Below are 27011 nucleotides of genomic sequence, written 5' to 3'. Positions count from 1 at the left end.
GCCCCACACAATCAAGCTGCACTCATCTCAGTTGTCTCTCCACATTTCCGTGTGGACTACAAAAGTGACACACACACCCAAAATGCTAGTGAAGGAATGAACATTTGTGCATGGAGATGTCCACACATATGTGCCCCTGAAGGAGCACGGTGGTGTGGAGAAAGCACCTGGGCTGGACCCAAGTGGACTTCTATTCAGAATCTGGCACTGCTATTCACTGTGTGTACAAAGGAAAGTGATGTTGTGTAACCCAACAAGTAAAGCTGACTGCACAGTTGCTGCACACTGGGCATGGCACTGAATGTTTTGGACAGGCAGGCTCATTAATGCTTACTCTTTTTACTCCCACTTGAAAGCTGATGGAACACTGAGGCATAAAGCTGATGAGAATTAGTCTGTGATCACAGAGCTGGAATGGCGGTGCCCGGATTTGAACCCAGGCAATCCAGCTCCAGAGTGTGCTCTCTCTTTTTTTAGAGACAGGGTCTTGCTCTGTCACCAAGGCTGAAGTGCAGTGGCACGATCGTAGCTCACTGCAGCCTTGAACTTCTGGGCCCAGGTGATCCTCCGTTCTCACTCTCCTGAGTAGCTAGGACTACAGGTGTGTGCCACCAGGCCTGGCTATTATTTATTTTTTGTAGAGACAGGGTCTCTCTATGTGGCCCAGGCTGGTCTAACAATCCTCCTGGGCTCAAACAATCCTCCAGCCTTGGCCTCCCAAAGTGATGGGATTACAGGCATGAGCCACCATGCCTGGCCTTGAGAGTGTGCACTCTCAACTACTATTCTGTATCTCAGGACCTTCGTTTCCTAATCTGTCATGTGGGCTGAATGCCCCATCTGCATGAGTTCTAAAATCAGAGGCAGAGCACCTTATGGGAAACATGTTCTCAATACACTGAAGCTGTTAGTACTTCGCTCTCACTTGATCCTCACAACACCGAGGGGTCAGCGGGGCACGGTCATCACTGCCTTTTCCAAATAAGGAAGCAGTTGGAGAGATGAAGGGATGCAGCGGAAAAGCAGCAGGGCCTCGGTTTTCCTGACCCTGGCTCGTTCCCTTTCCCACGACTGTGAGCCTCCTGAAAGAACATGCTGAGGCAAAGCCTCCCTGACGTAGGCACAGAGCTGAGTCCATCTATGATAACTGTCCCCTGAGCACTGCAGAGTGTTTTACACTACACTTCAAAGGTATCTATCCACCTTTGTGAACCACACAGTTGACTCTCTGTTCTCCTAGGCTTTCCTCCACCCCGTCCAGGCTCCTGCACCCACCAGCTCGGCATCCAGGAGGCTGTGCAGCTCCAGCTGCTCGTACACCTCAGCGCGATACTGCTCCATCTGCTGCTTCTTCTCCTTGGCGAGATCATAGTCTTCCTTCTCCACGGCACAGCGTTTCTCCACCTCATACCTCCCAAGGCGCTCACCAACCTGAAGCACAAAATGTTTGCTTTTTGTTTCAAATTTGGATCAACTCACATCAAATGCAAAGCTAATTTTTAAGAGTCATGCTTGAACCATCTTGTGAGGAGAGGGAGCGAGCACAGGGAAAAGGAAGGAATGGGCCACACTCATAGCAAAGTTCTGGCTGCTGTTGCTGTACTGGCATCTAATAAGCCCATGGGTTCGTCATGACTTTCGGGATAGCTGGTTTTCCTATTTTCCCACTGTGTTCAGGGTCTTAGTAACGAGGCGGCTGACCCTGACACCTGAACATGAGTCTGAAGAGGTAAAGCTTCTGCTTCCATTTACATTTTTAAAGTGCTTATCTGTCTCCATAACTTTATTTTGCTGAGATCTCTGAACTCACACTAACTTCACAGCTTTTAGTAACCGGTTTCTTTTACCATGTAGTTATTCTAAGTATACATAAAACCTATTACAGGCATAAATTAGGAACTGTTTTCTCCAAAAGCCATACCTTTTGCAAATCAGCAATAGCTTGTTTTAGTTTCTTGGCATAATCATAGCGTTCCTTTTGGACGGCTTCCCGTTTTCTTTCATCTAATTTTCGTATAATCTGTGCAACTTCTGGATCTTGGTACATATCAAAAGCTAAGTCATCTAGCGGAGAAATATAGTCAGATCTCCTAAGGGAAGAAATGTATATTTTAGAGATAATGTCAAGCCCTAGGAGTTCTGTGCTGAAGATGCACAGTTGAGAAAATGCCCCTCCCTACCGTGCCCCATCATGGTTCACAGAGCATTTCCTGCAGGAGAAAATGGGTCTCAGAGAAGTAACGGGCCTCAGGTCACAGAGCTCCTAATTGCAAGCAGGTCTTTCTGACTCCAAAGCTCATGCTCTTGACCATGAACCAAACTGCACTTCAGGGCATCTGAGCCTTCAGTGCATTTGCTCAGAGTGCAGACTTTGGGCCTCACCTCGTTGTGGGCCCTGGGAATAGGACGGTGAATGTGAATCAACTGCAGAACAAGGAGAAAAACAAAAATGAAACCAAAAACAAATGGATGACCAGGTCCCACCCTAAGAAATGTGACTAGCGGGCCCAAAATGGAGTCCAGGCACCGTATTTTATAACACCACAGTATTTTTTCTTTCTTTTCTTTTTTTTGGAGGCAGAGTCTCACTCTGTTGCTTAGGCTGGAGTGCAGTGGCGCAATCTCGGCTCACTGCAACCTCCACCTCCTGGGTTCAGGCGATTCTCCTGCTTCAGCCTCCTGAGTAGCTAGGATTACAGGTGTGTGCCACCACACCTGGCTAATTTTTGTATTTTTAGGAGAGACACATTTTCATCATGTTGGCCAGGCTGGTCTCAAACTCCTGACCTCAAGTGATCCACCAGTCTCAGCCTCCCAAAGTGCTGGGATTATAGGTGTAAGCCACTGCGCCCAGCCTGTATTTTTTTCTTTGAGACAGAGTCCTGTTCTGTTGACCAGGCTGGAGTGCAGTGGCATGATCTTGGGCTCACTGCAACCTCTGCCTCCTGGGTTCAATCTATTCTCATGCCCCAGCCTCCCAAATAGCTGGGACTACAGGCGTGTGCCACCACGCCTGGCTAATTTTTTGTATTTTTAATAGAGATGGAGTTTCGCCATGTTAGCCAGGTTGGTCTTGAACTCCTGACATCAGGTGATCCACCCATCTCGGACTCCCAAGGTGCTGAGATTACAGGTGTGAGCCACTGTACCCAGCCAACATCACAGTATTTTTGATGAACATGATAGGTTAAGAATTGCTACCACTGAGGTTTTACTCAAAGGGTTAAGTTGTATGGTGTCAACCACTATGTCCTAGAGGAGATCAGAAACATTCCTTCAGCAATAAGCGATCTTTTGTAGCCACCTGAATAACTCATTTCTGATTAAATATGACCTCTATTCCTCCTTTTGAGCTCTAGGTAGGGTCTAGAATGTAAACAATAAAGCTAGTCTCACCAAGCAACAAAACCTTACTAGAGGACGAGGATTGAAGTGTCCCAGCTGCTGTATCAAACCCATTAAACAAGCCAGCTGCTTACGGTGACTTGAACATCCTTCGAGACAGGTACGTTTTAAGGAAAACATTTGTCATAAAAGTGTAGTTGGTGAATCTGTATTATAATGAATTCAAGTGGGGTATGGGAATAGGCCCCCTTTAAGTACTCACAGCCCCCGCTGGCATCTCCCCACCCTTGAGGTCACGGTATTTTGCTCACAGCAGCACCACAGGCTGGTGGCTGGGACGGCACCAGCAGCTCTGAACTGTATCTGATCCCAGGGATGACTAAACGGCGAAACATTTTGGGGTGTCTACAAGATCACATTAACTATTTTTAGTGTAACACATATGACACTCTAAGTCACGTTGCCTTGCTGTCCCAGAGATGAACACAAAGACTTCATTTGATTGTAAAAATCCTTCAAAGCAAACATCATGTCCTGTGGCACCCAGTCCCAGCTCCTGTTGATTCAGCAGCAGCGTGGGGTGCCGTCTACCCACTTCGGTAGAGAACTCCCAGTGGCAATGACCGGATTCCACGTCCGGCACGGGCCCGCACATGCCAGTTACACAGCTTTTCCCAGCCCTTGCACTTAGCCTTCATAAAACCCCGGGCGTGGGGCAGGACAGGCAAACCACAGCCTGCCATCCCACCCGGCTAATTGGATTAAGGCAACAGATTTAAAGTCTAAATCAAAATGACAGAAAGCAGCTTTATTGGAGATACTGAGACACTAAAGACTTAATCAGTTTGGTTGTTCCTGCCCTGCTGCACTTGCTTCAGTAAGGGCAGAGTCCCAGCCGCGGTCCTTGTGGCGAGGCTGGCAGGAGGAAGGCAGCCATCCACTCTCAGCGCTCATTCCCCACAGTGCTTCCAATCCCCAGCTTGAAGGATGGGAAGAGTACTGTGATTTTTCTATTAGGCAAAGGAGGCATCTGAGGGAGAGACTGAGAGGCTGCTGTTATTTTTTTTATAGACATTATATGAATAGCCTCTACTCTCTAAGCACTCCACACTCACAAGTGTCTGTGACAGCTCTGGTCTGCACCAGGCCTGTGGGGAAGTGGGGCAGCCTCTGCAGGAGGGAAGGCTCGCTGTCCACCAGTGCACACTCAGCAAATCGCACGTGGCTCCTGAGCAACTGCAGAGAAAATCTGATCCACATTGTGTACAAATAGAAGAGCCTGGATCAAGAATTAAATCACTTTATGCGAGCAGTCTGTATGCGGGTAAAAGTGAAATTACACCAAACGTTGCGGACAAATTTGAAATTTCTATTAAAGTTTAAAAAGTTGATCTTTATTGGGAAGCTGCTGTCAGAGAAGAACCAAGGATTATTTGGGATTCCTCTTTATTTTTAAAAAACTTTTTTTTTTTTTTTTTTTGAGATGGAGTCTTGCTCTGTCCCCCAGGCTGTAGTACAGTGGCATGACCTTGGCTCACTGCAACCTCCATCTCTCAGGTTCAAGGGATTCTCCTGCCTCAGCCTCCGGAGTAGCTGGGACTACAGGTGTGCACCACCATACTCAGCCAATTTTCGTGTTTTTAGTAGAGAAGGAGTTTTACCATGTTGGCCGGGCTGGTCTTGAATTCCTGACCTCAAGTGATCCGCCCACCTTGGCCTCCCAAAGTGCTGGGATTACAGGTGTGCACCACCATGCCTGGCCTAAAAAACATTTCAATTCCTCTTTTGTCTCATTGCGGCAACTATGCCAGCCCTTCCCTTCTTTTCTTTAGACCAGGCACCTCTGGAATGGAGTCCCCTCGTTGTCATCCACAGCAGGTAGGTGGCAAGGGAGCCACCGTCCCAAAGAGGTGCCCAGGACAGACAGGGTGACCGAGGATGGCGCAGTGGGGCCCTTTAGCTCTCCAAAGGTAGATTCACCCCTGGTCCTTACACTGCTAAAAAAAAGGGGAAGCGGCAACAGCAGCAGAAAAATATGTATACTTTTTTTTTTTTTTTTTTTGAGACAGGGTTTCACTGTCACCCAGGCTGATATACAGTGGCATGATTTCGGCTCAAGCAATCTTCCTGCCTCAGTTTCCTGAGTAGTTGAGACTACAAGCACGTGCCACCAGGCCCAGCTAATTTTTGTATTTTTAGTAGACATGGGGTTTTGCCATGTTACCCAGGCTGGTTTCAAACCCCTGATCTCAAGCAGTCCTCCTGCCTTGACCTCCCAAAGTAGTAAGATTACAGGCGTTAGCCACCACACCCAGCCTACAATTGTTAACATGAAGAACTTTCCCCGTATCCTTTTTTCTTTTTTTTCTTTTTAGCTAAACTTAGCAGTGAGAAAAAATATTTTTAATGGGTACAGAGGGATTGGTAAAAATTGTGTTGTTAAAAACCTATGTGATACATAGTTTTCACTCCTCTAAACTTTTGAAGAGGCCGTAAGGTGATGTCTGTAGAACTGATAACCTAGGTCAATTAATATCTTTGATTTTTACCATGAATTTGCTTGTGCTAATAAAATATCAAAGGATGGCTGACAGATCTTTGTTTAAATGCATTTTAGGAAACTTCTAGTAATATCTGAATACAAGAAAGGAAGTAGTCTCTGCTGGGGAGTAAATGAAGGTGTGTGGCTGGGTGCGGTGGCTAAAGTCTGTAATCCCAGCACTTTGGGAGGCTGAGGCGGGTGGATCACCTGAGGTCAGGCGTTCGAGAGCAGCCTGGCCAACATGATGAAACCCCATCTCTGCTAAAAATACAAAAAATTAGCCTGGGTATGGTAGCGGGCACCTGTAATCCCAGCCACTCGGGAGACTGAGGCAGGAGAAGTGCCTGAACCCAGGAGGTAGAAGTTACAGTGAGCCGAGATGGTGCCATTGCACTCCAGCCTGGGTAACAAGAGTGAAATTCTGTCTCAAGAGAGAAAAAAAAAAAAAAAGGGAAAAAATAAATGAAGGTGTGCTAAACAAAACAGTGACCTTAATCTTTATGTAATTTTCAGACAATCCAATCAGTGGCTTATCCAGCTCTAAACTGAATTTAGAGGCTCCAAGTCCATAATCCTTTGGAAATGACGGACCCTTTCACGATTCTGAGGAAAGTAACAGAAGTTCATTGCTGGGGAGCAGGACTCTTACCTGGTGTAAGTTCCTTCTAGAGCAGGGTCCTCGCTGTTGTGCCCAAGGTAGTGGTCAATCAACTTCTCTCGAGAGGCCTTTGGGAGCAAAACAGCTGCTTAGTGTCTCAGAGAGAAAGAGGAACAGCACAAAACCTTAACTACAAGACTTATTTCATATAAAGCTGTCAACAAGGTTCAGTGATCCTCCTCTTTCGGAGGGACAGCTAAAACTGTTAAATAAAAGTTTAATATGCTATAGCTCCTAAAAATCATTTGAAAGTTATTCACTAGTCAATTTTATGCAGATTATAAAAATGATACTTTTTTTTGGGTGAAAATAAACGACCCCCTCCAGTTAGAAATACATTTACTTCCTTAGGAATTAAAACTTTCCAAACTTACAGTATTGCTTTCATCACTGAAATCTGCAGGGTCTCCAATGATATTTATGGCAACCAAAGCAACCTAAGAAAGTGTTAAATTAACAGAAATTAAATATACAATGTTTGAAATGACTTAACCCCTTTATTTACATACTTTGAGACAGGGTCTCGTCTGTCACCCAGGCTGGAGTGCAGTGGTGTGATCATTGCTTACTGCAGCCTGGACCTCCCGGGCTCAAGTGATTCCCCCACCTTAGCCACCCAAGTAACTGGGACTATAGGTGTGAACCACTATGCCCTGCTAATTTTTGTGTTTGTTTACAGAGATAGGATTTCACCATGTTGCCCAGGCTGGACTTAACTCCTTTATAACAAACTGACCTATACTGTTATCAAATGGGATGATGTATATCAAAGTGTATTAATTGTTAAAATGTTATGCTAATGTAAAGAATTTTTAATAATTAACAAAGAATTTTAAATAAATTATGTAAGTTAGTATTCTAATGCTTAACCAAATGGTTATTTTAACCATTTAAAGGATGTTCTAGCTGGGGGCGGTGGCTCACGCCTGTAATCCCACCACTTTGGGAGGCTGAGACAGCAGGGTCACCTGAGGTCGGGAGTTCGAGACCAGCCTGGCCAACACGGAGAAACCCCGTATCTACTAAAAATACCAAATTAGCTGGGTGTGGTGGTGCATGCCTGTAATCCCAGCTACTCGGGAGGCTGAGGCAGGAGAATCGTTTGAACCCGGGAGGCAGAAGTTGCAGTGAACCGAGATTGCGCCATCGCACTCCAGCCTGGGCAACAAGAGCGAAACTCCGTCTCAAAAAAAAAAAAAAAGAAAAAAAAAAGAGAAAAAAAAGACATCCACTTGAGATTCAGTATGGAGCTCATCTTTGAAGGATCTTGGGAACTTAGATGATGAAAAGTTAACACAGCTCAGAATATCCAAGTCGGTAAGTCTCACCTGAGGTGGGGAGTCACTTTTCCATCCTGCACCCCCAACCACTGTAGACCAACTACTTAGCCAGGTCATTGCTGGTCAACACATGCAGGTGGGGAGAGGAAGGAAGAGGGTTAACAATCATTCTTCTGGCTTCCTGGCGGGTCATGCGGAAGGCGCCAGGCAGCTTAACTGGACCTTTGCTCTTTGGTCCAGCTCACCCGCTTGGTCTAGAGATTTGATTTGCTGGGTGCTCGCATTCCTCTTGGAAGGGGCAGGGAGAGTTGTAAATACTTGTGCTAATTAACAAGATTGCTTTGGACACAACTGATTTCTACTACACTAATCATGTGAGAAAAAGAAAGAAAAGGAAAGAAAGGGAGGGAGGAAGGAAGAGATGAAGAATCAGCGGATTGGAGCTGGAGAGATTCTGGATTACACGCAACATTCATGTGTCCGCAATTTTTACTAGGGGCTTTACCTCGTGCACATTGGGAGGGTTTATTTAGAACTGTGCTGTCCTACACAAATAGGATGTGAGCCACATGTGTTATTAAGGTTAAGTAGGCACATTAAAAAATTAAAAAATGCGATTAACTTTAATAATATAGGTTAACACAACATATCCAAAATATTATCATTTCATCACATACAATTGACATAAAAGTTCTCATGAACTGTTTTGCATTCTCCTTTTGTACTGAGTCTCTGAAGCCCACTGTCTGGTGATGCTGGCAGCAGCTCTGGGCACTAGGCCAGTTCGTGGTAGGCACTGGCCACGTGTGCCCAGAGGCTGCTGGATCAGACAGCACAGCTCAGAGAGCTCAGCAGTCTCCCAGAAGAGATCCTCTCTTGTAAGATCATCTTGAAAATGCATCTAAGAAAAGATATGTGACCACATAATCCCACAAAGAAGGTAGGGGCAGGATCGAAGGCGAAGCTGCATGCATCTTACCTGATTATATATGTTGTATTTGTTGGCATGGTTTTGGTGAAAAATCAGTTTAAGAAATTGTCCTACTGCATCCACATAAACTGATTTTAGTTCCCGGGCTTTGCAACCTGTCTTTTCATTATCACAGAGAGACACGTAGCTGAAAAACAAAACACAACTGAAGAATACACTGATTTGGCCGGGCACGGTGGCTCACGCCTGTAATCCCAGCACTTTGGGAGGCCGAGGCGGGCGGATCACAAGGTCAGGAGATCGAGACCACGGTGAAACCCCGTCTCTACTAAAAATACAAAAAATTAGCTGGGCGCGGTTGTGGGCGCCTGTAGTCCCAGCTACTCGGGAGGCTGAGGCAGGAGAATGGCGTGAACCCGGGAGGCGGAGCTTGCAGTGAGCCGAGATCGCGCCACTGCACTCCAGCCTGGGCTGGGCGACAGAGCGAGATCTCCGTCTCAAAAAAAAAAAAAAAAAGAATACGCTGATTTGAAAATGTGCTGTTCAGTAAAACTGCCCCCTGCTCTGATTGAACTCAAGAGGCTTATTTATTTTTATTGTTTTATTTTTTAAAGCTAGACTACCCCTACGCAGGATCAATAGGTTTGAATAAAAGCTAAGTCTAGAATGAAAAACCTAGGAAAACCCCCTAGAACTCAAATTCTAATTAGTGTTCTTGTTTTTTTTTTTGAGACGGAGTCTTGTTCTGTCACCTAGGCTGGAGCGCAGTGGCGCGATCTTGGCTCATTCCAACCTCTGCCTTCCGGGTTCAAGCAATTCTCCTGCCTCAGCCTCCCAAGTAGCTGGGATTACAGGCACTCGCCACCACGCCCGGCTAATTTTTGTATTTTTAGCAGAGACACAGTTCACCATGTTGGCCAGATTGGTCATCTAATTAGTATTCTTAAGAAAATTTCTACATCTGAAAAGTAGAGTTGAACAGAAGAATTCATAGAAATCATAATGCTGCTTTTTAAGCATGTTCAATAAGAGGCAGGTGTTAAGAAATTATGTACTCTTGAACCAAATAGAAGTATATAACATAGGACCAAAAGTTAAGGGACAATTCATCTTTAAGAGCTTTCAGGGCCTGGCGCGGGGGCTCACGCCTATAATCCCAGCAATTTGGGAGACCAAGGCGGGAGGATCATAAGGTCAGATCAAGACCATCCTGGCTAACACAGTGAAACCCTGTCTCAACTAGAAACACAAAAAATTAGCCGGGCATGGTGGCGGGCGCCTGTAGTCCCAGCCACTCTGGAGGCTGAGGCAGGAGAATGTTGTGAATCCTGGAGGCGGAGGTTGCAGTGCATCAAGATTGTACCACTGCACTCTAGCCTGGGCGACAGAGTGAGACTCCATCTCAAAAAAAAAAAAAAAGAGCTTTCAGGTAGAATTAGTCTAAAAGCCACCACTATACATTTATATTTCATTCTTACCCAAGTCTTCGAAATCGCTCTGCTTGATAGGGTGCAAAATATTCAGGTAAGCTTTCACTAATGTAGAACTCAATTTTACTTGAAATCATATACTGGTGAGCAAGTAACTGTAGTTTCCTTATTCGACATCTCTCCACCATTTGAAGGACAATTTCTTGTGGAAATTGGCAAAATCTGAAAGCAAACACATTTTTATTTTTTCTGAACAATTCCTCCAGAGGGTTTCTAGATGCTAGCATCTCATTCTTGCAGGTAAGAAGCATTAACCACACACCCACTTTGAACTGGACAGTCTGTAGGTAGTGATGGTACAAAGTTGCCTGCGACATGATTCCCGTTCTCTCGAGCTTGTCATGTTGGAGCTGAAGCTTGGGATTAAAAATTTGACTTGAGCTGCCTGTAACCCTATAGGAATCATACTCTTGGTAGCTAGTAAATGGTCTGATATGAAACCTGAAGTTTTTCATAAGATAAATCAATCTTACGAGGTGGCACTAGTGGGCAGGATGGAGCCAAAGGATCTTCCACGGGAACTCAAATGCTTAAGGGCCCCAAGGTTTCAATACTGAAGGAGTGCCTGCCATTCACGCATAGTGGTCTAGGGAGAGAAGCCTATGGTATGGCCCGTGCTGGAGCTTCTAACTTTGCTCAAAAGTGACATAACTTTTTTTTTTTTTTTTTTTTAGACAAGGTCTCGCTCTGTCCCCCAGGCTGCAGTGGTGTGATTATGGCTCACTGCATCTTTGATCTCCTGGGCTCAAGTGACCCTCCTACCTCAGCCTCCTGAGGAGCCCCGGACCACAGGCATGTGCCACTGTGCCTGGCTAAAACTTTGACCAGGCTGGTCTTGAACTCCTGGGCTCAGGGGATCCTCTCCCCTCGGCCTCCCAAAGTGCTGTGATTACAGGTGTGAGCCCCTGTGGCCAGCCCAGAAGTGACATAACATATTAAAAAACTAAGAATTGGGTAGAGAATCACAGCAGTCAGCAAAGACCCTACATTGCTTCCAAAAATGCAAAGGCTCAAGAGAGGCACATTTGGGGCAGGAGGGCAGCTGGCACAAACTGGGAAACCGAGCAACTTTGAAATGAAATTCTTTAGTCTTTCATGTCAGTAAAGTGCTGCTTTAGATAGTTAAATGCAGGGCACATAAATTATCATTTGTGGTGAGATTATCTGAACATAAGGACAATAAGTAATCTATTATTTAAAAATCTTTATTAAAAAAAAAACAAAACTCCAAAACTATTTAAAGAGAAGCAAGACAACCAGCAAAGCTTTGAAGTATACAGTCATGCACTGCGTGAGACAGTGGTCCCATAAGATGACAACACTGTATTTTGACTTAGCTTTTCTATTTTTAGATATACAGATACCTACTGTGTTATACTCGCTACCGTGTTCAGCTCAGTCACGTGCTGTACAGGTTTGCAGCCCGGGAGCAATAGGCTATGCCACAGAGCCTAGGTGTGTAGAGTAGGCTGTACTACCTGGGTTTCAGGGCACTCCAGGTGTTTGATGAAATCGACTGATGATACATTTCTCAGAATGTCCCCATGATTGAGTGATGTAGGATTGTACTTTTAAAAATCCTTCCAAAATGGGCCTATGATTTAGCTACTCAAATGCAGCTGATCAACAGTTTATAGACGAATCAAAAATACCTTTCAAGAAACCTCACAGTTAAAAAGGCTAGTATATATTTGTCCTTTCAAGATAAATTGACAGATACAGATTTTTAAAAATAAAAATAATTTGACAACCAAAAAAATGGAGGCCCAGAGGCTACGGTTGGTGCAAACTTTATGCTTTCTTGGAAAAATGTCTTGCTCTGAAGGGTTTAGGCTCTCTGAATTCTGAGGTCACACGAATGGCACTGGGGGTCTCCCTGGATCTCTTTAACCTCACTTCAGTGTCTCTCCTGGAGCTGCATCAATCTATGCCCTGAGCTCTGATGTAGAGGGTCCCACATTCGCTCTGACCTGTGGTAACAGGGCGCCTTGTCCTGCCGTTGGGAGGCTAGGCTTCAGGGTATCCTCCTTTGTCTTTCTGCGATGTGCCTGACCTCAGGGAAGTCAAGAGACCCCGAGCCAAACCCAGTGGGAGTCTGTGGTGACCAAGGGCACATGGATCCTTTTCTTAGGTACGTCCTCTGAAAGCATGTTACTGAAGTGAGTGTAGGTTATGCCCTTTAAAGCAATACCATGTCAACGCACAAGAGAACCATATGGGTGTGATTTCTATTACCAAAAACCGTGGCTGGGCGTACACTCGAGAACCTTCAATCCCCATATAAACACGGAACAAGTACAGTGAGCGTACAGGACCTCTGCAGAGGGGATGCTGCTGCCTGGGAGAGGCACGAGCAGGCTCACGGGGAGTCTGGGAGGAGAGCGCGGAGCGCTGGGCTGCCCCCGTGGGTGTGCTCCTCCTCCTGCCCTCCAGCCATAGGTTGGACCCTGTTAATGCTGCCTGCACGGGCAGTGCATCGGCCCCGGCCAGGGCAGTATCAGGATGCTGGCTCGCCTGCAATCCCAGCTCCACGGGTGACAAAGGTGCTGTCTGGCCCTTTCTGCTTGACTCTTGCTTCATTTCTGTTCATTCAGAACTCACTTCCGGGAAATGCAGGGACAGGGGGTCTTATTTGTTGCGTCTCCTCAAAAACCCCAAAAGGAAAATATGTTTTAATTTTAAATGAGATTTACATTCAATTTTCAGCAACATGTCTTCTGAATAAAAGCAAGACACAATTACATCATTGAATTTAAAATGCCATACATATTTACGCATTCATGAGTTAGGAATAAATAGTAACTTCTCAGGCTTGAAAGCAAGTCATGAAGAGCACAGAGCTGACGAGGTGGGATGGGTGGAAGTGGATTTTTAATCACATGACTGAGGGCGGAGGGCAGATGCCAAGTGAGTGCATGAAGGGGCTCAGCTGTAAAGACCAAAGCAGCAGAGGCAAAAAGACTTAAATGTTTTAGGAAAATAATCAAGCAAAACACTCATCTAATGAACATTTTTTCTGAGACAGAGTCTTACTGGGTCGCTCAGGCTGGGGTGCAGTGACTGTTTTTTTTTTTTTTTTGAGATGGAGTCTCGCTCTGTCGCCCAGGCTGGAGTGCAGTGGCCAGATCTCAGCTCACTGCAAGCTCCGCCTCCCGGGTTCATGCCATTCTCCTGCCTCAGCCTCCCGAGTAGCTGGGACCACAGGCGCCGCCACCTCGCCCGGCTAATTTTTTGTGTTTTTAGTAGAGACGGGGTTTCGCCATGTTAGCCAGGATGGTCTCGATCTCCTGACCTTGTGATCCACCCGTCTCGGCCTCCCAAAGTGCTGGGATTACAGGCTTGAGCCACCGCGCCCGGCCGAGTGACTGTTATAGCTCATGGCAGCCTTGGACTTCTGGGCTCAAGGGATCCTCCTATCTCAGCGTCCTGAGTAGCTGGGGCTACAGGCAGGAGCCACTGTGCCCAACTGAACATTTTAACAAAAGTATACGCGTGTTTACGAGAAATGTGAAAGACACAATCTTTTGTGTATAAAAGCATATACAAGCAGTTATTTTGGTTAAAGCTTGGTGTCACATAAAAGCAGTTATTTTGGTTAAAGCTTGGCGTCATATAAAAGCAGTTATTTTGGTTAAAGCTTGGTGTCATATAAAAGCAGTTAGCCACACACTCTTTCATCACAGAAGCCCAACTGTAAAAGCAAACAAAGCTGCACGCGCCATCTCTGCACAGAAACTTGATGAGAATGTGCAGCCCAGCGTGTGATCAGGGAATACGGTTAGACAATTACAGGGCCTCATTTCTCTTCCTTCTCCACATCTGCACATTTTCTTCAGGGAGTGTGAGCGAATGTTATAAGTGAAAGAGGGTCAACACATTTCATTTAAAAATATAAACAGAAAGAGATGCCTGACACTGCACCGCACGCTGACATCCTCGGTCCTGATGTCCGAGTGATAGTAAAATTGGAGGCTTTGAATGAAAGGAGCCCCTGTGCCCTCCTCAGGGACCCGGGGCCGACTCCCCGCCCAGGCCCCACCCCGTCCAGCCCTCACCTAGGTGAGCGCCACCCACTGACGGTCGGTGCGTGGATCATGAGCTCCCGGGCACTGAAGCCGTCTTCGTGTCCAGATGAGCTGACGACAACAAATCCAATCTTGTGGGGCATTCTGCGCGTTTGGGCTGTTTATAAGAGAGCAGGAAAGATTTCTTTAAAACACAGGAATTCACAAACACATGAACATTTAAAGGGTTAGTTCATGCCTTGCTGACACACACAATAATGCACTAAGTATTCAGAATTTTCCCATCTCTTTGAAAGAGTCTTTTTTTTTTTTTTGTTAAACACTTTGTATAGATACTTCTGACTCTGTTTAAGGTATCTTTTAAGTTATCTTGACTTTTCCCAAACATGTGTCCAAAAAGTTTGACCAGTGTTGTGGATGGTGTTCCCCAAAAAGATACGTTAAAGTTCCACCTGTGGTACCTGTGAATGTGACCTTATTTGAAAATAGGGTCTTTGTAGGTGTGATCTAGTTAAAACAAGGTCCTCGGGGTGGGCCCAATCCAATGTGACTTTTAAGAAGAAGGGAAGAGACACAGCCACACAAAGGGAGAGCACCATGTGGCGACAGAGGCAGGCACCGGAGCGACGCATCTCTAAGCGGGCCTGCCGAGCACAGCTGAGGACAGGCGAGGGCGGCCAGCAGGCACCCAAGGCTAGGAAGAGGCCAGGAGGGATCCCCCCATCCTCCAGAGCGAGAGTGCAGCCCTGCCCACACAGCCTCCAGAATGAATTTCTGTTGTTTTAAGCCATCTAGTTTATATTTTGTTATGGCAAAAATAGTTTTTCTCTAGAATATAAACACAAATATATTTCTATTAGTTAGGAAACGAATAGAACCAGTACATTAATTAGTGATACAACAACAAGGGGGAAAAGGCAACGTAGGCGCTAGCCTAACAACTGCGAAATGAATGCGTATGAGCAGAGGGAAGAGCAGGAATGACAGGCAGGCGTATTAAGTACAAAAACGTTCATGCAGAGTCAGGCTGAGGGACTGACTCACAGGACATTGAGCCCAATTTGCTCGGGGACTCTGGGTTACTTTTCAGTTACTAAGCCAGTCAGATTCTTCCTAAGTAAGCCAATTTGGGTTAGGTCTAAATCATCAGGAAAACAAAAAAAGGCTCCTCACTAAACTAGGATAAAGAAGACTCCATTAGAAGTTATCTGGGATAAGATAAACTATTAACTGAAATTCCCAATAGGAGGTAACATATAAACATACCCCCAAGTAAAACTTTACGTATTTTGACATGTTTGATGCATGATCTAGATCTTTCTTTTACTTTCATTGAGAATTTGAGGAGGACCACTTCAATATATTAATTCTTGGCTGGCATTATTGCTGATGTTTTTTGGAATGTATGAACAAAAGCACTAGAATAGAATGACATTGAGATCCTAGTTATTTTTTGCACAAAGTTCACTGCAAGACGTTACTGTATATTAAACGAAAACAAAACTAAACCAACCCAGAAAATAATTTTTAAAAAGCCCCCCAAAACAGGATGAGGCTGGGTGTGGTGGCTCACGCCGATAATCTCAGCACTTTGGGAGGCCGAGGTGGGAGGATCACTTGAGCCCAGGAGCTCGGGACCAGCCTGGGTAAGATAGTGAGACCCTGTCTCTAAAAAGACCAAAAAAAAAAAAGAATTTTGAAAGGATGAGTGTGATTCAACCCACTGTTAGCTGCACAGCCACACCTGTACTCCCGGCACCCTATGCCAGAAACGCACAGCCCATGGCTCCTCCTTCCTCGTGACCTAGCACTTCTGGGTCGCTCGGGCTCTGAGCCCAGAGGTACTTTTCCCTTGGCCACAGCATCTGTCTTCATCCACTCCCCACCCAGCGGTGTGCCAGGTCTTATCAGGCCTACCCTTCCTTCAGATCCCACTGTCTTTTCTAGACAGCAGCTGCCTGGTGTCCTCACCTGGAGCACCTCCCTCAGACAAGTCCTAAGCTCCTGTTGTGTGAACGCACTTCAGACCCAGCTCTAGTCATCTCCATCCATGTCCCACCTCCAGAGCTCTTGGTGGGCTCCCCATCTACGGATCAATGAGCCCACTCTCCCCTGACCCTCACTTCTTGTCCTGAATTCTGAAGTCCAGCCAAACAATCAAAGCTCTAAGTTAATACCCTTCAGCTCTGAAGCCCTCCAATCCTTTCATCATCTTTCTATCCTTTTCTGAGACAGAGTATCACTCTATTGCCCAGGCTGGAGTGCAGTGGCGTGATCTTGGCTCACCGCAGCCTCTGTCTCCCGGTTCATGTGATTCTTGTGGTTCAGCCTCCCAAGTAGCTGGGATTACAGGCATGTGCCACCATGCCTGGCTAATTTTTTTTTTTTTTTTTTTTTGGTATTTTAGTAGAGATGGGGTTTTGCCATGTTGGCCAGGCTGGTCTCGAACTCCTGGCCTCAAGCAATCTCCCTGCCTTGGCCTCCCAAAGTGCTGGGATTACAGGTATGAGCCACCATGCCAGGTCCCTTACATCAACTTTAAGGGCAGGGCCTGTCACTCCCTATCCCACCTTGAAAATAGCTCTTGTGCTCAAGCTGTTGGGTTTCAGTCTCCAATTTTTTTCTTTTTTTTTGAGAGGGGGTCTCATTCTGTCATCCAGGCTGGAGTGCAGTGGCGCGATCTTGGCTCACTGCAACCTCTGCCTCCTGGGCTCAAGTGATTCTCCAGCCTCAGCCTCCCAAGTTGCCAGTATTATAGGTGCACACCACCACACCCAGCTAATTTTTATATTTTTAGTAGAGATGGGGTTTCACCATGTTTGCCACACTGGTCTTGAACTCCTGACCTTAGGTGATCCACCCGCCTCGGCCTCCCAAAGTGCTGGGATTACAGGCATCAGTCATTACGCCCGGCCCCATTTTTTCTTTTTTTTTTTTTAATACAGGTTCTCGTTCTGTTGCCCAGGCTGTACTGCTGCAGTGGCGTGATCATAGCTCACTGCAACCATGAACTCCTGGGCTCCAGTGATCCTCTTGTCTCAGCCTCCTGAGTAGCTAGGACTACAGGCACACGTCACCATGCACAGCCACTTAATTTTTTTTTTTGTAGGGATGGGGTTTCACTGTGTTGCCTAGGCTGGTCTTGAACTCTGGCCTTCAGTGATCCTCCCACCTTAAAGTATTGGGATTACAGGCATGAGCCGCCAAGCTTGGCTAGTCTCTGATCCTAACCAACACTCTCTGTTATGGCTCGAAGACGTAAACATAGGACCTTTTCTGTCAAACAGAAGGGTGTTTCCAGTATGCTATACTGCCCCCAACAAATCTAAAACAAAGTACTGGCATTTAAGAACCAGCAAAGAGAAATGCACGGGCACTGTGGAGACAATGCTATTACCTCAGTCTGGTATTTGAAAAGGATTCCTTTTTCAGTTTACCCCCTCCCAAAGCCCTTCCAGTTGTAGCCTAGGGTACCCTCTGTGTAAACCTTCAAGTGTTCCATAAGATACTTGGAGTGTCACTGAAGATTGCCACTGTTAGGCTCTATAAAAGTCACCATTAACAATTTGGGAAGAAGCAAAGCTCTGTTGAACGTCCAGTTATTGGCTAGTCTTCCTCACCAGAGGCATGTGGGATCCCCGTTGTCCCTGGGACAGTCATCGGCATCCCAACAAGTGCCAGAGTACATCTCTCCCCAGGCAGCGATTATTCCATGGGGGTCTCATCCCTCACTACGCTTTTCCTAGTGCTGGCATGGCAAAAGGCAATTAACTATAAATTCAGCGGAAACTCAATGTAGCAACTTCCATTTTGTTACAAGAGTGGGAAACAAAACTTGTTTCTGATTATCTTTTTTTTTTTTTTTTTTGAGATGGAGTCTCACTCTGTTGCCCAGGCTGGAGTGCAGTGGCACACTCTAGGCTCACTGCAAGCTCCACCTCCCGGGTTCACGCCGTTCTCCTGCCTCAGCCTCCCAAGTAGCTGAGACTACAGGCGCCCGCCACCACGCCCGGCTAATTTTTGTGTGAGCCTGCCACTAAGCCCGGCTCTGATTATCTTTTTAAGAAGACTTAAGTGTGACCGCGCGCGGTGGCTCACGCCTGTAATCCCAGCACTTCGGGAGGCCGAGGAGGGCGTACTTGAGGTACGGAGTTCGAGACCAGCTTGGCCAACATGGTGAAACCCCGTCTCTACTAAAAATAAAAAAATTAGACGGGCGTGGTGGTGGACGCCTGTAGTCCCAGCTACTCGGTAGGCTGAGGCAGGAGAATCGCTTGAACCCGGGAGGCGGAGGCTGCAGTGAGCTGAGATCGCGCCATTGCACTCCAGCCTGGGCGACAGAGACTGTCTGAAAGGCTTATGGGTTTCTGGTCAAGTCATCTTAGCGACTGAAAGGGCTTCAGAGAAATCTGAAACTCAAGTGCAAACAAAACAAAACAAACCCCAAAACAAAAAACAACCAACCATCAAACTTTAATCTCTACAGCGGCAGAGCAACTTTCCTCAAAGTTTTGCTCAGCAGAACACATCTGAAACTGGCCCGCTATGTGCTATGCATCCAGAACAGGAAAAGCCGGACCTGAAAATAATATTCCACGCTAAATGGGCCGTCTCGGCCGGGGCAGGCGCTCCCAGCACCCATGCTGCGCTCCCCGGCATCTGGCACTACCGGGCCGCGCCGGCTCTTCGGCAACAGCAAGCCGGAATCTAACTCCACACCGTCCGGGCTTGCACCGCGCACCCAGGCTTCGTACCCAGCTCCCAGGTGGGGACCGCGTCCCCGCGGCGCCCGCGCCCCGCTCCCCACTCCGGCCCTGGCCCGGCGCCGCAGCGGCCCGGAAGGTACCTGCTCAGAGGGAACGGCCCCGACTTGCGCTGCCGCAGCCCCGGTGGAGAGGGCGGCTGGGTCGCAGCGGTGCCGCGGCCCGGGGAAGCGGCCAGGCGGCGCCTCAGCACCCGGACCCCGGGGGCGGGCGGGCCCCGGTCCCGGCCCCGGCCCCGGCCCCGGCCCCGGCCGCGGCCCCGGCCCTCGTGGACCTCCTCGGCAGCCGCAGCTTCCTCAGACGCAACTCAAGGGGCGCCCCCTCCGCCGCCCCAGTCCGCCTTGCACTCCAAGCTGCTGCGGCAGTGACAGGGAACGAGCAGCCCCGGCAACCTCTGCCCATCGCCCCGGCCGTAGCCGCCGCTCTCATGACAACCAAGCCCAGCCCTGGACCGGGGCCTCTGCGCGTGCGCGACCCCGCCCCGTCCCCGGCCGCGCCGGCGCACAAGGGGAGGCCCCCCACGCTTCGCGGGCCCTCGGGGTAGTGTAGTTTCCGGGGCCACGGCACCTGGGGCACACCAGGTGGTGTCGCGCCTTTGCTTTCCCGAGCCTTCTGGGTAAGGTAATGTACTATTCGTGAGGCGACGCCTGCGCACAAGACCACGTTGGGCCTCACTTTTCCCAGGCCTTCTGGGTAATGTAGTTTCCGGGATCCGCGCCCGGCCTGTGCCAGCTTGCAGAGCTCACCAGGTGCAGACCCCTGCGGCCAGGGCGAGGACGGATCTGAGCAGCCAGCCAGCAGGTGCCGCCGCCCGCGGGACCCAGAGGCCTTGAGCACATCTGCAATGCTCCAGAAGCCCAAGAGCGTGAAGCTGCGGGCCCTGCGCAGCCCGAGGAAGTTCGGCGTGGCTGGCCGGAGCTGCCAGGAGGTGCTGCGCAAGGGCTGTCTCCGCTTCCAGGTGCCCGCCGGGCTGGGCGGGGACTGCCGGCCGGGGAGGTGTGTGGGGAGAATAGGAGGTGCCGCTTTTCCTTTTCCAAAACAGAGGGTGCGGGCGGCGCCCGGGGCGGGTAGTTTTCGTTCGCCTCAGCCGCTAGGCCCCCGGGCCCCCGCAGCCTGGGGTTCCTGAGCCTGGCTTCAGAGCGCAGGGGGCTTGGGGGGCGACCTGGATCACCCCTTCCCTCTTCCCACCGCTCGGGCAGGACAGCCCTGCATCAGAGCTAGGAAACCCGGGTTGAGTGCCAGGTGCTGGCACGCGGGGTCACGGCTGCTCTGCCTGCCCGGCCTCAGCTTCCCCTGGCGTAAAATGAAAGCCTTGACTGGGTGGGCTCTGCAGGCCCTTGCAGCCCTCGCAGCTGGGGATTGCAATCGTCACCTTATTCTAGGATGGTTTTCTTTTTTGGACCAGTACTAGGGTTACCAGGTGTGCTTTGCCGGGGTCGGTACGGGTTGGGTGGGAGTTGCCATAAAATGCCTAAAACTGACCAGTGCAGAGTAACAGGGAACCAGACTCCAGCAAATTAACAGTGCCCCCTGCCGGCCACACTTGTGCACAGAGGCATCCAACCGTTCTCCTTCGTGTGCCGGCACCGCCCTGGCAGCTGTGTGCTGGGGGTGGTGGTGTTCAGCTCCTGGTAGCAGGGAGGCCGCGCTGTCAAAGACAGGCTCTATTTGAAGTACCCTCAGGAGCTCATTTTAAAAGGGTGAATCCTGCAGAGCCAGCAGTCGCCACCTGTTGTATGTTTTTCCTGACTCTTCGATTTTTAGAACGGCCCGCAGTCAGGCGCCCTTGCTCGGCTCCCTTGTCCTTGCCTGGGCGTTGGCGTGGCTGTGGTATACAGGCAGCAGCCTGAGCCTGCTTCTTTAAACACAGCTCATTCTGGTCGTTTGTGAGGCCTGCAGATGAAAAGCCCTCGTCTTGAGACCCTTCCTCCTCCTGTCGCCTCTCCCGCCCCTGCAGCTCCCTGAGCGCGGCTCCCGGCTGTGCCTGTACGAGGATGGCACGGAGCTCACCGAAGACTACTTCCCCAGCGTTCCCGACAACGCCGAGCTGGTGCTGCTCACCTCGGGCCAGGCCTGGCAGGGCTGTGAGTGGCAAGGACCTTGGAGGTGGGCGGGAAGCTGGCACTCTCGGAGGTCCTGGGGGCTTAGCTCCGGGTGCCCATCAAGGTGGGGAAGGGTCCCCCTTACTGTGAACTCTCGGGTCTCAAGGAGGAAGCCCTCTGGAGTCAGAACCGGTCAGCATCGCTTAGGTGGCAGAGTCCTCAGTCCTCTGGTTCATGAACTCAGCTGTTCGGTTGGTTGTCTTTTTCTTCAAAAAATCTTGTAATTTCATTTACGTTCATTTGAGGTGTCCTAGCAATTCCCAAGAGTAGAGGGAGGGCTTTGGGGTTGGGGCCTGCACAGTTTCGTGGGGAAGGTGGGGCCAAGAATAGACACCCTTCTTTTCTGCTGGGCTGAGCACCCTTCTGGAAGGCTGGAGTGTTGGTTTGTGGGATGCCCTCACATTGTTCTCGGTTGGTGTTTGCTGAGATGCTGTCCTCAGGGCTCATGTTGGGGGGCAGTTGCTTTGAGAGGTGGTTCTTTATGGGTATCTGTATTGAAGCCTCAGGACACAAAGTCCCGCCTTTCAGAACCAGCTGAATGCCAAGGTCTGCGCTTGTTTGACTCCCGTAAAAGGGAGCTTTTGGCCACTGGGGCGGGAGACGCCATCATGTGCCTTTACCTGGGAGAGTCAGCCAGTGTTGTACAAAGGAGGTTAGGCTCCAGGAGATGCTTCTGGTACCCCAGGAAGGACATGGCTGCTCTGAGGGCTGGAACTCTGGCTCCTTGGCCTGAGGAGCAGAAAGAGAGAAGTTGAGGAGTAACGTCCATGTGGCCACCTCCCTGGCTGCAGTGTTGGGGGCTCCGCTGTCAGCATTGAGGGGTGACGCCTCTGGAGTGTGCTCCAAGGTTGCAAGCCCCCTTTTCCACTGGGCCTTGTGCTTTTAGAGGACGCAGCCAGAAAATGTATCACTGTGATGTCCCCTGGGGTGGCCCCTGCGGGAGGCGGGGGCTGGGCAGGGTGTGCTCAGGGTATGCCTCACCTTTGGATGTTATCTTTCTTTCCCGTTTCGGGGCATAGTTGAAAGAGAGCAGAGCACATTGCTCTTTCTGTCCCTCCCCGCATCTCTCAGTGTCTGGCTCTCTCCTCTGTCTGTCTCTGTCTTTGTCTGTCTCTGGCTCTCTCTGCCTGTCTCTGGCTCTCTGTCCCTCCTTTCTCTGGTGCTTTATCCCCCTCTCTTCCCTGAGACCACTAGTCCTCCTCCTCGTTAGACTTAAAAAATTTGTTTTTCTTTTCTTTTATTAAAACATTGAAATGCGGTCTTGCTCTGTTGCACAGGCTGGTCTCAAACTCCTGAGCTCAAGAAGTCCTCCTACCTTGGCTTCCCAAAGTGCTGGGATTACAGGCATGAGCCACTGTGCCTGGCCAAAAAACTTTTATTTTCTTTATATATTTGAGACTTTGTTGTCCAGGCTGGAGTGCAGTGATGGCTCACTGCAGCCTCAACCTCCATGTTTCAAGCAATCCTCTCCTGCCTTAGCCTCCCAAGTAGCTGGGACCACAGGCATGCGCTACCATGCCTGGCTAATTGTTTTGTATTTTTTGTAGAGATGGGGTTTCGCCATGTTGCCCAGGATAGTCTCACACTCCTGGGCTCAAGCTGTCCTCCTGCCTTGGCCTCCTAAAATGCTGGAATTACAGGTGTGAGCCACCGTGCCTGGCCTAAACTGTTTATTTAGAAATAATGATAGATTCCCAGGAAGTTGCACAGATAGGAAGATCCCATGTACCTCTACCCTTTCCCTCAAAGGGGACATCAGATACAATCGTGGTACAATATCAAAACAGGAACACTGACACTAGTGCAATGTGCATGTTGTTGTCATTTCTTCCCATGCAGATTCCTGTGACCAGTGTCAGGGTCAAGGTACAGACCTCTCCCATCCATCACTCAAGGTTCTCCTCTTTATAATCCTGCCTACCTCTGCCCACCACCAATCCCTAGCCCGTAGTAGCAACTGCTGATATGTTCTCCATGTCTATAATTATGCCCTTTAAAGAATATTAGGGACTGGGCGCGGTGGCTCACACCTGTAATCCCAGCACTTTGGGAGGCTGAGGCGGGTGGATCACCTGAGATCAGGAGTTCAAGACCAGCCTGGGCAACATGGTGAAACCCCGTCTCTACTAAAAATACAAAAATAGCTGGGCGTGGTGGCAGGCACTTGTAATCCCAGCTACTCAGGAGGCTGAGGCAGGAGAATCGCTTGAGCCCAGGAGGTGGAGGTTGCAGTGAGCTGAGAGTGCCCCATTGCAGTTCAGCATGGGTGACAGGGCGAGACTCCGTCTCAAAAAAAAAAAAAAACGAATATTAGGTAAGTGGAATCATAAAGTATGTGACCTTTTGAGATAAGCCTTTTTTACTCCACATAGGCTCCTGAGATGCATCTAAGTTGTGTGTATCCATAGTCCGTTCCTTTTCGTTGCTGAATAGTATTCCATGGTTTGGTTTTACCACAGTTCGTTCAGCCATTCGCCTGTGGAAGGATATTTTGTTTGTTTCCAGTTTTTGACTATTACAAATAAAGCTGCTCTGGCCAATTATGTGCAGGTTTTTCTTTTTTCTTTCTTGTTTTATTTTGAGACAGGGTCTCACCATGTCGCCCAGGCTGTAGTGCAGTGGTACAATCACAGCTCACTGAAGCTTTCACTTCCTGGGCTCAAGCGATCCTCCCACCTCCGCCCCTGAGGAGCTGGGACTACAGGGGTGCACCACCATGCCCCGCTAGTTTTTGTATTTTTTGGAGAAACAGGGCTTCGTCATGTTGCCCAGGGTGGCCTTGAACTCCTAGGCTCAAGCGATCGACCTGCCTTGGCCTCCCAAAGTGTTGGGATTACGGGCGTGAGTCACCGTATCTGGCCCTCTTGAAAGGTTTTTGTGGGATGTGGGTTTTCATTCCTCTGGGGAGAATGCCCAAGCGTGCAGTGCTGCATTGTGTGGTGTGTGTTTAGTTTCTGAAGACAAGGATGCCCACTCCTGCTGCTTCTGTTTAACATGGTACTGCAGGGTCTGGCCAGGACATTTAGGCAAGAAAAATAAAAGGCATCTAGATTGGAAAGGAAGTAGTGAAGCTATCTCTATTTGCAGATCATATGAACTTGTATGTAGAAAACCCTAAGGAATCCACTAAAAAACTATTAGAACTAATCATCAAGTTTAGCAAGGTTGAAGGATACAAGATCAATACGCAAACATAGAAATATACTTACAATGAGCAATCTGAAAATGAAGCAGAAAAAATCCCATTTACATTGGCGTCAAAAAGAATAAAATACTTAGGATAAGTGTAACAAAAAATTGTAATATTTATATTTTGAAAACTGCAAAATGTCGTTGAAAGAAATTAAAGTTTTGAATAAATGGATTAACATCCCATGTTCATGGATTGGAAAACTTAACATTGTTAAGATAGGGGGACTCCCCAAATTGACCTACAAATTCAACACAATCCCTATGAAAATTCTACCTGGTTTCATTGTAGAAACTGACATGCTAATTCTAATCCATAGTTCATATGGAATTGCAAGAGACCCAGAATAGCCAAAACAACCGTGAAAAATAACATAGTAGAAGGACCCACATATCCTGATTTCAAAACTTAGTACAAAGCCACAGTAATCAAGACTGGCACTGGTACAAGGACAGATACATAGATCAATGGAATAGAATAGAGCACTCAGAAATCTGTGTATCTATGGTCAGGATGCCAGGACCATTCAATGGAGGGGGGAGAGTAGTATCTTCAACAGATGGTGCTGGGACAACTGCATATTTACATACAAAAGAATGAAGTTGGACCCTTAGCTGGTACCTTATACAAAAAGTAAAATAAATGAAAGACCTAAATGTAAAATTTAAAAATATAAAGCCCTTAGAAGAAAACATAGGGATAAGTCCTCATCACCTTGGATTTGGCAAAGCATTCTTAGATTTGACACCAAAAACATGAGCAGCAGAAGAAAGAACAGATAAATTGGGCTTCATCAACATTAAGAACTTCGGGACAGGCACAGTCCCTTACGCCTGTAATCCCAGCACTTTGGGAGGCCGAGACGGGCAGATCACTTGAGATCAGGAGTTGAGACCATCCTGGCCAACATGGTGAAACCCCGCCTCTACTGAAAATACAAAAATTAGCCGGGCGTGGTAGCCGGTGCCTGTAATTCCAGCTACTCAGGAGGCTAAGGCAGGAGAATTGCTTGAACCCAGTAGGCGGAGGCTGCAGTGAGCCAAGATCACACCACTGCACTCCAGCCTGGGCGACAGAGTGAGTCTCCATCTCAAAAAAAAAAAAACAAAAAAGAAAAATTAAGAACTCTGTTGCTTCAAAGGACACCATGAAGGAGGCTAAAAGCCCACAGGCTGGGTGCAGTGGCTCACGCCAGTAATCCCAGCACCCTGGGAGGCCGAGGTGGGCGGATCATGAGGCCAGGAGATCAAGACCATCCTGGCTAACACGGTGAAACCCCTTCTCTACTAAAAAATACAAAAAACTAGCCAGGTGAGGTGGCGGGCGCCTGTAGTCTCAGCTACTCGCAGTGAGCCAAGATCAAGACACTGCACTCCAGCCTGCCTGGGCGACAAAGCAAGACTCTGTCTCAAAAAAAAAAGACAGCCCACAGAATAGGAGAAAATAGTTGCCAATCATGTATCTAATAAGGGACTTGCATCGGAATATATAAATCGGCTGGGCGCGGTGGCTCAAGCCTGTAATCCCAGCACTTTGGGAGGCCAAGACGGGCGGATCACGAGGTCAGGAGATCGAGACCATCCTGGCTAACACGGTGAAACCCCGTCTGTAGTAAAAAATACAAAAAACTAGCCAGGTGAGGTGGCGGGCGCCTGTAGTCCCAGCTACTTGGGAGGCTAAGGCAGGAGAATGGCCTAAACCCGGAAGGCGGAGCTTGCAGTGAGCTGAGATCCGGCCACTGCACTCCAGCCTGGGCGCCAGAGCGAGACTCCGTCTCAAAAAAAAAAAAAAAAAAAAAAAAAAAAAAAATATATATATATATATAAAGAATCCTTATAGCTTAATAGTGAAAAGATAACCCAGTTAAACATGGGCGGAAGTTCTGAATAGAAAGAAATGTCTGCAAGGAAGATATTCACGTGGTCGGTAAGCACATGGAAAGATGCTTGAGATCATCAGTCATCAGGGAACTGCACATCAAAACCACCGTGAGATGCTACTTCACACCCACTTGGATAACAACCAGCGTGGGTGAGGATGCGGAGCAGCTGGAACCCTCAGGCGCCGCCGGTGGGAAGGGAAAACGGTGCGGCTGCTGTGGAAAATAGTGTCTCAAACAATTACACAGAATCGCCATATGACCCAGCAACCCCACCCCTAGGTATGTACCCAAGAGAAATGAAAACACGCCCACACCAAAACTCGTCCGTGAGCATTTACAGTGGCTTTATTCATAACAGCCAAAAGGCAGAAACCACCCAAGTCTCCAAGGATGCACACATGGATAAACAAAGGGTGGCACCTCCCTACGATGGAATTACTCACCATGAAGAGGAATGAAACACAGCGTGGCCGAGCCTTGAAACCATGCCGAGTCAAGAAGCCCGCACATGCAGTAGGGTTCCATTCACAGGAAACCTCCAGAACGGGGATGTTAGAGAGATTGAAAATAGATTAGTGGTTGTTTAGGGTTGGAGGTAGGGTGGAGGGGAGGGAGGTTGGCAGCTAAAGAGTATGAGGTTTCTTTTTGAGGTGGTGAAAATGTTCTGAAATTGACTATGGATGTGGCTGCACAACTCTGGGAATATAATAAAACCCATTGAATTGTACACTTTATTTTTTTGAGACAGAGTCTTGCCCTGTTGCCAGACTGGAGTATAGTGGAGTGATCTCGGCTCACCGCAA

At 48.3% G+C, this 27011-nt stretch overlaps 2 protein-coding genes across 16 annotated transcripts in view; one reads left to right on the top strand and one right to left on the bottom strand.

The window, feature by feature from the left end:
* CEP104 (centrosomal protein 104) overlaps positions 1-19648 on the bottom strand; it is a 42981-nt gene extending 23333 nt beyond the window's left edge. Inside the window, exons 1-9 of one of the 5 annotated variants that reach the window (XM_045381814.3) lie at positions 19602-19648; positions 18736-18850; positions 14302-14428; positions 10235-10408; positions 8805-8943; positions 6920-6982; positions 6537-6613; positions 1922-2090; positions 1276-1431 (exon numbers count right to left, since the gene is read on the bottom strand). In XM_045381814.3, the coding sequence (XP_045237749.2) occupies positions 1276-1431; positions 1922-2090; positions 6537-6613; positions 6920-6982; positions 8805-8943; positions 10235-10408; positions 14302-14414 (891 nt within the window). In that variant the 5' untranslated portion in view covers positions 14415-14428; positions 18736-18850; positions 19602-19648. Of the gene's footprint in view, positions 1-1275; positions 1432-1921; positions 2091-6536; positions 6614-6919; positions 6983-8804; positions 8944-10234; positions 10409-14301; positions 14429-15537; positions 15558-18735; positions 18851-19117; positions 19483-19601 lie in introns of those variants that run through there. The other 4 variants (XM_005544965.5, XR_012427058.1, XM_005544964.5 and 1 more) reach the window with 4 other exon arrangements.
* An 84-nt stretch (positions 19649-19732) lies between these two features.
* DFFB (DNA fragmentation factor subunit beta) overlaps positions 19733-27011 on the top strand; it is a 30047-nt gene continuing 22768 nt past the window's right edge. For 6 of the 11 annotated variants that reach the window (XR_012427065.1, XR_006694685.3, XR_012427066.1 and 3 more), the window contains exons 1-2: positions 19733-19992; positions 20992-21118. Coding sequence is in view for 6 of the 11 variants with exons in the window: in XM_045381825.3 (XP_045237760.2) it covers positions 19879-19992; positions 20992-21118 (241 nt within the window). In the remaining 5 variants the exon portion in view is untranslated. Of the gene's footprint in view, positions 20031-20991; positions 21141-27011 lie in introns of all 11 variants that reach the window. The other 5 variants (XR_006694684.3, XM_074022248.1, XM_045381818.3 and 2 more) reach the window with 2 other exon arrangements.

The sequence above is a fragment of the Macaca fascicularis genome, chromosome 1 (assembly GCF_037993035.2).
Source record: "Macaca fascicularis isolate 582-1 chromosome 1, T2T-MFA8v1.1".
NCBI classification, from domain to species: Eukaryota; Metazoa; Chordata; class Mammalia; order Primates; family Cercopithecidae; genus Macaca; species Macaca fascicularis.
This window is presented reverse-complemented; position numbering and strand designations above follow the sequence as displayed.